Source organism: Diabrotica virgifera, chromosome 7 (assembly GCF_917563875.1).
Source record: "Diabrotica virgifera virgifera chromosome 7, PGI_DIABVI_V3a".
NCBI lineage: Eukaryota > Metazoa > Arthropoda > Insecta > Coleoptera > Chrysomelidae > Diabrotica > Diabrotica virgifera.
Window position 1 is genome coordinate 10857795 of NC_065449.1, and position 15041 is coordinate 10872835.

General features: G+C 32.2%; 1 protein-coding gene across 1 annotated transcript; it reads right to left on the minus strand.

Annotated features, from left to right (window-relative positions):
- Positions 1-2442: 2442 nt before the first annotated feature.
- On the minus strand, positions 2443-6453 carry LOC114327378 (shematrin-like protein 2). The gene is made up of 4 exons (XM_028275976.2): positions 6296-6453; positions 5301-5418; positions 4211-4471; positions 2443-2828 (listed from the first exon to the last, which is right to left on the minus strand). The coding sequence occupies exons 1-4, from the start codon at positions 6305-6307 to the stop codon at positions 2545-2547; spliced, it is 675 nt and encodes a 224-aa protein (XP_028131777.1). The 5' UTR covers positions 6308-6453; the 3' UTR covers positions 2443-2544.
- Positions 6454-15041: the final 8588 nt, after the last annotated feature.

Genomic DNA, 15041 nt, shown 5'->3' on the forward strand with positions numbered 1-15041 from the left:
ATTGGTCGAGCTTTCGACGTCCTCTCTGACGTCATCTTCAGGGCTTCTGGGGTCCTCAGTCTTCTGAGCCCTCAAGCACTACTAAACTAAATTTACATTCAAGGTGCAGCAGAAATAAACAAACCAAGACACGTTAAATGCTACTAGGAGCACTCCCGCATCATACTTTACAATGTATAAACTTTGGAAATCATGATTTGGGATTTACAATGTATATACATTGTAAATTATGATTCGGGAGTGCTCTTAGTAGAATTTAACGTGTGTTGGTTTGTTTATTTCTGCTGCATCTTGAATGTAAATTTAGTATACAATGTTCACTGAACAACGCAATACTGTTGTTACCGATATGTGACCGGTAATTTATACAGTGGTTTACTGGAGTGGCGCTTGTGTGCGGGTTGGCGCAAAGATTTTTGATGGCAGGATTTGGATTGGCGCTTTCTTGAATTTTTCGGTTAATTTTCAAATCATAAAATCCATGTTTTCCTAATCGTTTACCATAAGCACTTGATCGTCTGCGAAAAAAAATTGTTATACATATATTTGTTCCCTAGTTCTATTTCCCATCCCTTGAGAATATAGATTTGATTTGAATTGAATATAGATTTTGAATAGAGTTGGAGATCATGGACATCCTTGCCTTACGCCTTTTGTGACAGAAAATGTGTCTAAAATTTTGTTCTTAATTTTAACGACAATTTTTAAATTTATGTACATGTTGATGTATTCATTACTTAGGCTTGTCGTCGTTAATATTTCAAACAATCATTTTAAGGATATTGTATCATACGCCTTCTTTAAGTCAACGAACACTAAATGATTCGGCACATTTAAGGCTGTACTTTTCTCTATAATTTGTTACAACAACTCAAGTTTGCAGTGTAATTTTGTACTAAATATACTTTCAATAAATATTCTTTCAGTATTTTTGGCAGTTTTCATGAAAAATTTTAAACACACTTTCCCTAAAAACCTGATGCGCTGAAAAAAAACTAAGCACCCAATCGTGATTAGTACACTTTACTAGAGGACACATTAAACGTGAAACATTTTTCGTAAAAAAGGGGTGTTTGAGTGAGAGGGAGTGTTAAAAATTTAAAGGAATTTTTGAATCCACACTTTTTTTTATTCAGTTGAAGAATTTGTCCAATTTTTTGTTGTTAGTCAGTTTGTTTGTGTTTATTTATTCATTTGTTTTATTTATCATTTATATACATCCTTGACTCCAACCTTTATTCCTTGAGAGTTGATGCGTGATATATTTTTTTGTTTACTTTTAACTAATTAAAATATTTAATAGGGAACTTGCACATTTTTTTTATTACATAATAATGTTCAGTTTTGTATAAAAATGAGATTTCCAAAATTTCACGCTTCAAAAACTCATAATAACTTAGAAGTACAAATTTAAAGTCTTCTTTATCTCAAAATAGTTCAAACGACCCGTGACGTCACAGAGTTTAACTATGTGGTTCCGTTTATGGTTATATTTACGTATATTATTCTTCTTCTTCTTTAGTTTATTGGCCTCCACCTACTTGGGTATTTGGCCAGCTCGTCGTCGGGGAATAAAGGAAAATATTTATATTCTAATGACATTTATTGTATGTCGTTGTAATAATATATACCAGTTTGTTGAGATTGGAGTTTGATACAGTTTTTGAAGGAAAGGAAAGAAGGTTTACTATTGAAAATAAAACCTTTTTGTAAAAGTACAAATTTTCTATGAATAGTTCAAACGATCAAAAACACTTTTAACGTCACATAACTATATTTTTTACTGACGTTTATAGTGTCTAATATAAAATTATATATACAATTATTGGTGTAGAATGTAAACATACAACCCCGTGACGTCACGACGCGTTTTGGGGTGGCTAGTATAAGTTGAATTTTTAGTCGTCTTTAGGGGCCAAACGAAAGACAAACAAAACTTTTTTATCTTTGATACAGGTTCTAAATTATGTTCTGTTGTGATTATACCATTTTTTTCGAATTCAAATTTTATGCAAGTTCCCTATTAATTTCATCACATTATATTCAAATGATTTATATTTAGATGATCCTGAATTTATTTAAATTTGATATTTTGTAGACCTATAATAAAAATGTGATTATTAAATCACAGTAAGTCTAAAAATGTTAGGTATACATATTTCTTTGTTAATTACTGCTTTTAAGGATTTACGAATATATTATTGTCATTATATGTTTTTCATTATGAAATATGCTTTGTTCTTTTTCTTTCTTTCTCTTCCTCTTCTATCAGATTTCTCATTACTGATCCATACACTCTACTGACTGTATTTGCCAAGGATAGTCCTCTGCAATTTTTACATGGTTTTCTGTTGCATTTTGGATAAATATTATGTAAGCACTTTTACATTATTATGTAATTTATTGTCTATTGCCAAATGATAAGATAAATAAAAGAACTACTTATGACGCAACTTATTTTATTGAACACTAAATAAATAAATACAAAAATAGATCATGGCAGTTTTTCATCACAATTAAAAAATCCTAAACGGCAACAACAATTTACCAAGCTCTAACTCCGTGACCACCGAGTCCGAGCCCGAGTCCGACTCCGTGACCGATTCCCAAACCGAGTCCTCCGAGTCCTCCGATTCCGGCGAGTCCGTGTCCTCCGAGTCCAAGTCCGACTCTACCGAGACCCAAACCAAGGGCGGGAACACCGACAACACCGACGGCTGCGGGGGCTACAGCTACAGCTGGAGCTGCAACGGCAACGGGGGCAGCGATGGCGACACCTCTACCGTTGGGACCGGTGGGTCCTACAGCTCCATGTCCAGTTACGATTCCTGCAGCAAAATATATAATAAGTAACAGGTTGTTATTTAAGTAATAATGACTTTTACAATTTTGTAAATAAAACATCATCATTGCAAGCATTTGGTATAAACGACCCAATCACGACTATATACCTGGAAAGCCCCATTTGATGAGGACAGTAACCCTTGGGTCTTCAAGAAATCAAATAAACTATATAAGTACTTGTAAGTGAGAGCTTCCAAAATGCCGCCAAAAAAGTCACTCCATTTCTAGTGGCAGATATTGGATCTAATCAGATATTAACCTAAAGTTAAAACAAATCCAGTGACAACAACCACAAATCAATGTGCTTAACTTTGACGATATAAACATAAAAATAACATTAAAAAGGATTTAAGAATAGAATAAAGAATATCGGAGAACAACTAGAAGATCCATATAAACTGTGGAATGAATTTAAAAACTAAGTTAGCGAAATCTCCACAAACAATGATTATAGAAGTAACTTACCTATTCAAAATAAATACATTAATGACAGACGGCATCTTCAAAATGATGGAACAACTTTGACTTATAATAAGAATAAAACAGAATATAGACATCTACAAAGAAGAATTATTGTAAAGAATATAGAATATAGACATCTACAAAAATTTTGTAAATGGGAACGAAGTAAGAAGATAGTGGCAGCTGTAGGTAAATATCAGAGTTGTTTAAAGATGACAGAAATAATATTACCGAATTCTACCAAAATTGTACTGATGGGCCAGAAATTATGAAATCAGAGGTACGACACGCTATAAAAAATGTTAAAATTAGGAAAGCTTGTAGTCCAGATGATACACCAACTTAATTGCTGAAACTAATAGATGAAGTTAACATAAAAGTAGTAGTAAAACTTTTTAATGCAATATATTTAGAGTGAATCCCATAGACTTGCTAAGTCCATCTTTGTCGCAATACCTTTAGCTTAATGAGCTACACTCTTAAGCCTTTCCTAAGAATACTCCACAACAGAATTAGATGCAAATGCGAAGAAGATCTAGAAGATACCCAGTTTGGTTTTAGAAATGCGATGGTAACCAGGTAGGCAGTTTTTTCTCTAAATATCTTATAACAAAAATGCTGTGATCAAAGAAAATATGTATTTGTATGCTTCGTGAACTTTGAACAGGCGTTCGATAAAGTAAAGCTAAAGTAAATATAGGAATAAATGACAAAGATGTTCGTGTCATTAAAAAATTTGTACTGGAATCAAACTGATATCGTAAAAATTGGATATAATTGAAAATACATTCCTGATATGGCACGTGAAGAAGAAGAAAGACATTGGCAAAGACAAAACTCTAAGAGTAATAAAATATAATACTGAGAAAGCAATATAAGTCTCGTATGTACTCGTTTATCTTACCTGAAGGTCCAACAGCACCAGCTCCAGTAACGACTCCAGATGGTCCAGCAGCTCCAGCTCCAGTGACTACTCCGGAAGCTTCAACTACTCTGACGGCGGGTACGGGTACGGCGGCTACTTTGACTCCATGTCCAAGTCCCAGTCCCAAACCGAGAGGAGCACCGACTCCTAGGGCTGGTACTCCAAGACCAAGACCAACGGGACCGGCTAGACCGACGGGGCCAGCTAAACCGACGGGACCAGCTAAGCCGATTCCGTGACCTATTAAAACAGAGAGAATAAACTATTAATATTTTTGGCCATATTTATTATTAAATGAGGAGAGAAATTGGGATAGGAATGTTCAAAATAGTTTTTCAAAAATGATGTGAGTGATGAAGTGAGTATTATTGACCTTCAGCTATAAGTCAGAGCCGCATTTTAGAAGGATGACCAAGGAATTATGTAACAGAGACCAAAAATTGGCATTGCGAATCCGTCTACTTCACTGCTACGTGTTATCCTTCTTACATTATGGTGTCTCGGACTGTTAATAAAAGTGACCTAAATCTCCTTGAGGCTTTCGAAATGTGGTGCTAGAGAAGAATTTTAAAAGTTTCTTGGATGGAGAAGATTCGAAACTTATCAATACTAGAACATCTCAGCAAGATCACTGAGACTATAAAATACTATAAAAGAGACTATAGCAAATACTATAATAAGTGACTATAAAAATCAAAAAGAGATAGCTGGAGTACTTTGGACATGGACATGGAACGAGTGGTTCCAAATATACATTGCTACAAAGAGAAAATAGTAGGTAAACGCAGTCCGAGACGAAAAAAGACTTCATGTTTGAAAAACTTATGAGATTGGTATGGTCTTGATCCAAGCATGCTATTTAGGGTAGCAGTGAATAAAAATAAGATAGGTATGATGTTGACCAACGTTATGAAAGTACATAGCACACGAAGAAGGTGTAGCAGATAAATTGGAGGGAAAGTGTGCCGCATACAGCAAAAGTTGTTGGAGGGAAAGTGTGACAGCATGAAAAGAAGAAAATGAAGTATTTCTGATACAATTGATCTACTTTAAATAGATCCAAACTTACCTCCTAGTCCAAGACCTAGTCCTCCAACTCCAAGACCTAGTCCTCCAACTCCAAGTCCAAGAGGTCCAATACCTCCAGCACTGGCGGCAACAGCCAAAGTGGCGAAGATGGCTACAAACTAAAATGAATAAAGATATCTTAGTTGAATTGAGTTATTTTTTTTCCATTTTTCGTAATACAAAAATACTTGCTGACTAGCCAAAGTGCAATAATGATATGCCATAAGAAAAATGAAGACTGACAACAAAAGTGTAATGTGATAAATTCCCACTTATTGTTAAAAACATAATCACTACAGTAATGAAGTATGGCGGATACAGGAACGACACAAGAGAAAACTTGAGGCAACGGAAATTAATTTCTTGAGACGTTCGACAGGGAAATGGAGATTGGAAAGAGTTACTAACAGTAGAATAAAAGATATCATGAAAGTATATCATCAATAGTAGAAGATATTGGTACACACCAACTAAGATATTATGGACAAGTCCAAAAAAATGGCCGAAGATCGACTTCCAAAACAAATCCTAAAGTGGCAACCTCATGGTAGAAGGAAAAGAGGAAGTCCTCGCTTTAGCTGGAGAGAAGGCATCAATCGAGAAACGAGAGCTAGAGAAATAGAGAAAAACCTGTAGACGTATAGAGAAAATGGCGGTTAGGCATTGGAAGACACAGGAAAACTTTTTAAATATCAATATTTAGAAGAATTATTTGAAATCTGGAAAAACTGACAAAAAAGAATCTCTAAACAAACCAAAAAAATTCAATACAGTTTAATTACATGCGACAAAGAGAAAACGTTTGAAGTTTTTAAAACACGCTACACGTGATATTCTACAATGAAATTACAAACATATTATTTTGCAAACACATATCCTTGTTTAAAAAAATACTAAAATGACACACCCAATGAAAACAATAGTATAAGATCGTTTAACTAGCCAGAGGCAAAATATTTTTTTCAAATCGAGTAAATTCTGATGTAATATACTTACAAGAGTGTTCATGTTGTTGCTCGGTGTTGTTAGACCACAAGATAAAGTTTCGGTATCAACCCCAGCTTATATAGTTCAGAATCGACCTTACTTGCTCATAATTAGGAAACGATACATTTTTTTAAATGGAAAACCGCTATTTCATAATCCGGTAGTTATTGGTGACCAAGTAAACGCCGCTATACCGTTATGTTGCAAGCGTAGGGTTAGCTTACATGATGGGCGGACTTCAATGGTATATTTAATTGTGGATTGTGGATTAGTGGTTAATTGACAACGTGGGAAATGATTATTTTTTCATACAAAAATATGTATTACAACAAATATTCAATTCTTGTAGGTGTCGATATATAGATAGTAATTGTTATCTGCGAAATAAGCCGGACAAAAATGTAACAACGTCTTATTCTTTGCGAAGGGAAGCACCGAAGGCCGCCGAGAGGGATGAGCGGGCCCCAGTAAAAAGCAGAAGAGCGGACCCCGGCAAAAAGTGAAGAGCGAGCTCCAGCAAAATGTGAAGAGCAAAAAAAAACGGAAAAAGTTACGTTATCAAAATAAAATTGATTGCAAATTGAAATAGTTATTTATGTATTAAGAGCGAAAAATGATACATTTTTGCTTGAGAGTAAGATACTCGAAAGCAAGTGTCACTTTGCGCTTGTAATACATACAACATTTTTTCTACAACCACTTAATAAAATGAAACTATTTTTAAATCATAAACTTTATTGTAACTGTTTTATATCTGTCATTATAATCTCATAACATTAACTTTTATATCTTTCAGTTTGAATGTTCAGTGTGTTGCACGGACGCTACGGAGGACGAGCGTAAAATTAAACTTTACGCGCTAGAGCGATAAAGTGACGGTACTCAGTAAACGTCAACTTTTCGTTGCCATTGACAAGCGAAAAAGTCTTCTTTATCAAGTGATTGTAGAAAAAATATATTATTATTAGGTACAAAAGGGGTCCAAAATCAATGTTTTTTCAATAACATTTTTCAGATATTTAAAAGCCACATAGAACCTTCAAAATTTACTCAGAAAAATATTTTTAATATAAAAATACACTGCACAAAATTTCAGCACAATCGATGAAGTAGTTTTCGAAAAATATATTTTTTATTTGCCATTTGCCTTAAATGCCCCAAAAATTAAGGCCATTAGCATTATACAGTTGATTTCGCAATCCGATTATAGTGTAATGTGTAGTGTCGTCATCATCATCAACCCGTACTCGTCCACTGCTGGACATAGGTCTCCCTCAGATCTTTCCATCTTTCTCTGATTTGTGCGGCTTGCATTCAGTTGCCGACAATACGCTTCAGATCGTCAGCCCATCTGGTTGGTGGTCGTCCCCTGCTCCGTAGTGCTTCTTCTCGTGGAGACCACGAGAAGATGTGTAGTGTGTGTGTTGGTAAATGTCTTATTACTTAGTAAAGTCGACCTCATTGTCTTAATCGAACATTGTTATGTTCGGATACAATTAGTGAGAAGCTAATAAATATAGAGTAAGAAAATAATATATTAGATAAAGATTGGAAGAAATTTTGGTGGAAATCAACTTGTGTGAATCTAACACCGCTGTCCTGCGCGTAGCACCAAAATGTAATGTTTATTTAAAAAATTTTCTGACGCCGTGGTAATTAATCGATTTAAATTTTGCAAATTACAAATGAAAGGTACAGTACACTTCTATAAGCAAAAAAAAATTCAACTTGCTATCTGCTTTATTTTCAGTCCTGCAACATTTTTAAAAAAGATTTTTTTTTGCGAAAGCTGGATTGCAAAATTTATTTTGCAAAATCTTTTAAACCGATCTTAATGAAATTTACCGTGTTTTTTTACTATATCATAAAGTTTTTCTGGGCAAAATATGAATGTCCTAAGTGTAGCATAAATGGTTTAAAAACGTAAAATGCGAATACTTGTTTTTGTATGTTTTTTTTCGCAAGTATTGCTATTTTGCAGCAAGGGTAACTAGTTTTTAAATTTTTAACCAATTCTGTGTTGTAGGAAATTTAATTATGCAACTTTTATGACAGTACAACTTTTCTCAGAAATGAATAGTTTTAAAGTTATAATCAAAAAACCAATAAAAAAATCGAATTTTTCCTTCATATTTTGACATTTTGATTATTTAAACAATGTTCCGGACCATTTTGAGTGGGAGGATAACTCACATATTATTATTATTATTATTTGAGTTATTTTCAAGCAATTTCTGCAAAAAAAATTGAGTCACCTCTCAACGTCCATCTCAAAACAGATGCGCCCTGGACTACATAATCTTTGCTATATCATTTGCTATTCTGTTTACCAGTCTCCGAAGATCTTCAATATTTTCGGCTAAGATGACAGTGTTATCTGCATATCTAATGTTGTTATGGGAACTCCGTTTACCTTTATTCCAGCTGTCTCACCCTTAAGCTTTTTTTAGGATCTCTTCCGAGTAGGCACTAAAAAGAACTGGCGACAGTACGCATCTCTGTCTCAGCCCATGTCTAATTTCAGTTTCCTCTGACAACTCCTCTGACATAAAACACACACTACAAATAAATCAAAGGGAATAATAATAATATATATTTGCACTTCGAGTCAAGCAGGCTCTTGGCTTGGTTTACAATCTTCCTTCATTCCTGTTTGTTGCTCGCTTTTCCTTTCCCATTGCTTACATTGAGATACTTTAGGTCGTAATTATAACTTCTCGATCTGGTCTTACGCCTACCTGTCCTCTTTTTATCACCTATTGCAGCGCTTATCAAGATTTTTGGTATTCTAATTTGGGTCAGTCTTTGGCCATATCCTAACCATCTATGCCTTAGTGCTCTTACTACTGCAGTCATATTAGGCTCCTTTTATAATTATTCTAACTCTTTTTATAACTTGTTTTTTCCTCATATCTATGTCCATTGATTATTTTTTATCATTTTTCCGCCAAATATCATTTTAATTAATTTTTCCCGTACTCAGTTTTTGTCACATTCGAGTTTTCTGTTGCATACGTAACTATTGATCTTATTACAGTTTTATACATACTTAATTTAGCTGCTTTGGCTATATTTTTGCTTCTTGGTATTCTATTGATTGCATACATGCAACGATTTCCTGACATTAGTCTTTTGTGTATTTCCTACCAGATCTTCTTGTCGTAGTTACTCCTTCTCTCACTTGAAATTTTTATGTTAGTTTATTATTTACCTTCCCTTAATTTTCTGTTTTTGGAAGAGTTAGCTTTTTATCATTCTTATTATTTTTCTTTCTAGCTTCTAAATTTTTTAACGATTTATATAATTCTTTTTTTTTATTCTTACAAAAGCTTGTTTAAAATCTACGAAGAGTCATTGTCGATTTATTATATTCATGACTTTCAGCTTGTACGTCCCTTAAAGTAATTCAAGTATTTTCCTTTGCTATTGTTAAGACTTTTTGCTAACTTCTTTTACCGCTTTATCTCCTTTTTTTATAAAGAGGATATAGTACTGCTTGCTTTCATTCCATTGGTAGTTCTTCTTTTCCCACATGTTTTTAGTAGTTTGTGTATTTTGTCTGTCAGCTGCGCTCCTTCATATTTTAACATTTACTATAATATAATCACGTCAGGACATATTGGTTGTCTTTTAGATTCTTTATAATGGTTTCAATTTCATTTAGAGATGACGCCAGATCTTTAGTACAGTAGTTTTGCGTATTCATTGTTAAGACTGTGTATTCTTAATTGTCATTCATGAAAATGCTGTTTCCACCGTCTTAATATTTCTTGGTCATCAAATATTATTTTTCCTCATTTATTGTATCATATTATCATTGTTGGGAATGATAGTATTCTTACATGATTGCCCTAGACAATCTTTTTTCGATATAAAAATCATACAGTTGTTTAAAAATTCCCTAGACTCTTCTATTCAACAATGCCCTTTTATATGTAAGACATTTTTTAAATAATTAAAATTTTATTTTGATGATTCTACATCATTTTTAAAATTAATAACCCTTCCCAAAAATTTAGATTGCAAATTTAATAAATAAAAATAATTTCTATCCTTGTTGGATCGGTACTCACCGAAGGGATTGCAGACGGATACAATAAAATTTTGTTGTATTTTAATATTTTAATTCCACAAAAATCAAACTAATTTTATTATTGTTTGTGAAATATTGTTTAAACAATTGCATATGTTTAAAAATAATAAACTTTTATTCTCTAAGTTAAAATATATGAACAAAGAAAATTTTTGCTAAAAAAGTGTTATTTCAAAGGATAGAATACTTATGTGTTTTTATTTTACAATAAACAAATTTATTTATTTATATCGAAATGTAATAAAAATTAAAATGTATCAATCATGATCAAAGGTCATTGGAATGCCCAATAAGAGCAAACTATCCGCTGTCCTGCGCGTAGCACCAATAATTAATGTTTATTTAAAAAAATTCCTGACGCCGTGGTAGTTAATATATTTTAATTTTGCAAATTGCAAATGAAAGGTGCAGTAGACTTCTATATGCAAAAAATATTTGAACCTGCTATCTGCTTTATTTTCAGTCCTGTAACATTTTGAAAAAATGAGTTTTTTTTTGCGAAAGCTGGATTGCAAAATTTATTTTGCAAAATCTATTAAACCGATCTTAATGAAATTTACAGTATTATTTTACTGTATCATACAGCTTTTCGGGGTGAAATGTGAAGGTCCAAGAGTAGCATAAATGGTTGAACAACGTAAAATGCGAATACTTGTTTTTGTATGTTTTTTCACAATTATTGCTATTTTGCAACAAGGATGACTATTTTTTAAATTTTTAACCAATTGTATATTGTAGGAAATTTAATTACGCAACTTTTATGTCAGTACAACTTTTCTTGAAAATGAATACTTTTAAAGTTATAATCAAAAAACGAAGAAAAAATCGAATTTTTCCTTCGTTTTTTGACATTTTGATTATTTAAACAATGTTATTATTAGTTATTTACAAGCAATTTCTCCAAAAAAATTTGAGTCACCTCTCAATGTCCAAATGTACTAATATTTTTACAGATGAAGACAAAATTTTTTTCGATTTACATCACGAAGACAAAATTTATGAGGATATCCAAAACGCAAAAATTAACGAGAATCTCCTCATAAACGGAACCAATGTCGAGTGAGTAGACCAATATGCATCGTGAAGAAATACATCTCTAGGAAATTAAAATTAGAATAGAAATGGCTAGAGATAATTTTAACAAAATGAGAAAAGTGTTCTGCACAAGAGATCTAAAGTTAGAGCTAAGAGTAAGGTTGGCTAGGTGCTACGTTTTCTCGAATTTTTTTTACGGAATGGAAGCTTGGACCTTGACTGCGGCATCAATGAAAAAAACGAATCATTCGAGTTGTGGGTATATAGAAGAATTCTGAAAATATCATGGACAGAACACGTCACAAACAAAGGGGTTCTGAGAAAGCTGAATAAAGAAATGGAAGTCTTAAATACAAACAAAACCAGAAAATTGAAATATCTTGGACATATTACACCTGGAGAGAGATACAACTTGCTCCAACTCATTATGTAGGGAAAGATTCAAGGGAAAGGGTTCATAGGGAGACGCAGAATATCGTGGCTGCACAACCTGAGAGAATGGTACGGATGTACATCAAGGGACTTTTCAGAGTAGCCGTTTCTAAAATCTGAATAGCTATGATGATTGCCAACCTCCGTCGCGGAGATGGCACTCGAAGAAGAAGAAGTGTTTTATGTTGTACTTATTTGATACCAACTATTAACTTATTATTTAATCCGAATTTTATTTGCTACATGTAAATGATACCGAAACATAAAACAAATTAATTAAAGTAAATAGATATTTATATGTAGTATTACTTGGATAATGAATCATGTAAATGTGGTTGTAAACGATATTGTAAGTAGAGAAAAACTTGAACAACGTATATGACCTTACGCTCTGTACAATATATGATTTACTCAATATGGAAACAGTCATTAAGATTCTATAATAATAATATGTTATATTTTATATTATATTTTATATTGATTGAAATTATTGAAACTTATACGAGGGTTGTTCAATAAGTAAATGAGATAGAGTATATTTTACGAATTTGCGATTCTTTTGGATTATCGCTAGACCCTCAACAGCCAATGGTCCAATCTACCATGCAGAATAAGAATGAAACTAGTAATTTCTACAAGTAAATTCTTTTTTATTCTTTTTTTTACAGTATTAATAAGTTTAGAGCCATCTTCAGAGTTTGGCAATAGTCATTCTCAGAGCAATTGTCAAAATTTAAAGGTATCACTACTAAAGAAGGATCCCATTGGTGAAAAAATACAAAATTTACAAAAGTTAAAAAACTTTGCAAGTTAAAAAAAATTAGTTTTATGGTACAGGTGCAAACACCCAACCATCTGGATGGAGTTCAGGCGACAAATCTGACTTTTCTTTTTCTACTCTTTCAAATTGTTCTATTTACATATTTAATTGTTTGCCAATTTTTAATTTATTATTAGGTACCTATAATAGTCCAAGTAATGAAGCTTAAAATAGGACAAAACCTCGCAATTTTTACAGAATGGATCGATTTGCTTGAAAATTTGAGAATAAGTAGTGGATAGTCCAAGGATCAAAATCTATATGATGCCAAAAGGCGCTTTTACCATGGGGGTGGTTGCCACCCCATGTCAGGGGTGAAAATTTTATATTATATTTTAATCGCAAAAGTTGGTAAAAACGTTCATTCTAAGCAAAAAACGTTCTATACATTTTCTATGTATTCGTTCTACTATTCGTTATCGAAAGTGTTAGTTTAATATCGAAAAAATCAATGTTTTTATTAAGTTTTCTGCTAATATCTCCAAAAGTTTTCGTTTTATCAAAACAACTTTACTTAACAAAAATGTACCTTTTGAAAAAATAAACAAAACCGGTTTTTTAAATATTCTTTAAGACCAATAGTAATCTAGCTATACTTTATTATACGTTGGCTCTTCTTCGTCAAATGCTAAGTATTGTAGTTTCAAAGTCAAAAGACGGGAAAACTATGCATTTTTCGAGGACAACTTGTTCAAACTAATTTAAAGTACTAAAAAATATCTATCTCCAGAAATAAAAAAAAGTCTCTAGCTCAAAAATTAAGTGACTTATAATGAAAAAAATGTCAGTCCCCATTTTTTTCAGCGAAAAAGTGATTGCAAGCAACCCTCTAATCACCACCTAAATTAAAATTAGTCATTAACCTTATTTGGTCTTTTTTATTTATGTATTAATAATAGGTTCTAGAAGTTTGACCGGCTTAGAATGATTAATTTAAAAAAATGGAGTTAAAAGCGAATAACGAATTTTTGTAGTGTGGAAAAAATGGCTTTTTCTTCAGAATAGCAAAATTACCATCAGAGATACGAAAAAATGTTTTCCACCTACCTCTACCGAAAGTATACTTTTCCGGACCTGATTGTAGGGAGCAAAGTTGTACTTTTCCTCCCTAGGGAGGAAAATATTTTTCCTCCCTAGGGAGGAAAAGTAAAAGTGACGTCATAATATTTCATTCATGAAATATAACTTACTGACGCCCTGTATAATATCTATTTTCTATTACGGAGTATCTATACATTTTAACGTTTATTTATAAAACATCCTATATTTTGCAGAATGGTAAAAAACAGTAAATTGTTATTTTGATTTAACAATGTTTACATTAATAATTTGACTTATATTTGACAGCTGACAGTTATATTGTACCTACTTGTTGTTTTAGTTCTAATAAATTTTGTTGGTTAGTTACATAAATAAATTAAGTAAAAATGACAAAATTACTTGTTATTTGAGGAAGGTGGAAAAACCATATGTATAACATGGGAGTAAAGTGCCTTTTCCTCCCTTGAATGATTACTGCCCTCCGCTACGCGTCGGGCAGTAAACTTCATTCTCGGGAGGAAAAGTTACACTTTCCTCCCTTGTTATACAAATAGCTATTAAACACGAAATTGTAGCTTATTTAATTTGCAAGAACCAGGTTTGCAAAAATTTTTTCTACGGCAAAAATTGAGTGAGGTATTGACAATTAAAACTTGTAATAACATGCAAAAACCACCTTTACCAACCCTTTTAAAGTCACCTCTTTTTGCGACTGAGCATTTTAAAAAGATTTAATATTAATAGGCCTATATATCTTGTAAAAAACTACAAAATTGTTTTTTAACAAACTTTCTAAGATAAAAAATAAAAAAGTTACGGTTAAAAAATCAATATATTTTTTTGAAAAAAAAAAAGGAGAAATCCAATTGGAAGCATAATAATGTAAGCGGTGTTTTTAGTCATTGACCTTACTCATTCTTATTTACTTATGTATTATTAATAGATTATAGAAGTTTGACTGGCCTAGAATGACTAGTTTTTAAAAAACTGGAGTTAAAAGCGAATAACGAATTTTTGTAGTTTGGTAAAAAATGCAATTTTCTTCAGCATAGAAAGATTAGCATCAGAGACACGAAAAAATATTTCAGTATAAAATTGTAGGCTATTTAATTCCCAAGAACTTAGTTTGAAAAAAAAATTTCTACAGCAAAAATTGAGTAAATTGTAAATGAGTATATCGAAAAACATTGATTTTTTCTATACAAAACTAACACTTTCGATAGCGAATAAATCGAAAACTATTAATTTTATCAAAAAAATGTATAGAACATTTTTTGCTTAGAATGAAAGTTTTTATTAACTTTTGCGGTCGAAATAATATAATAAAAAATTTC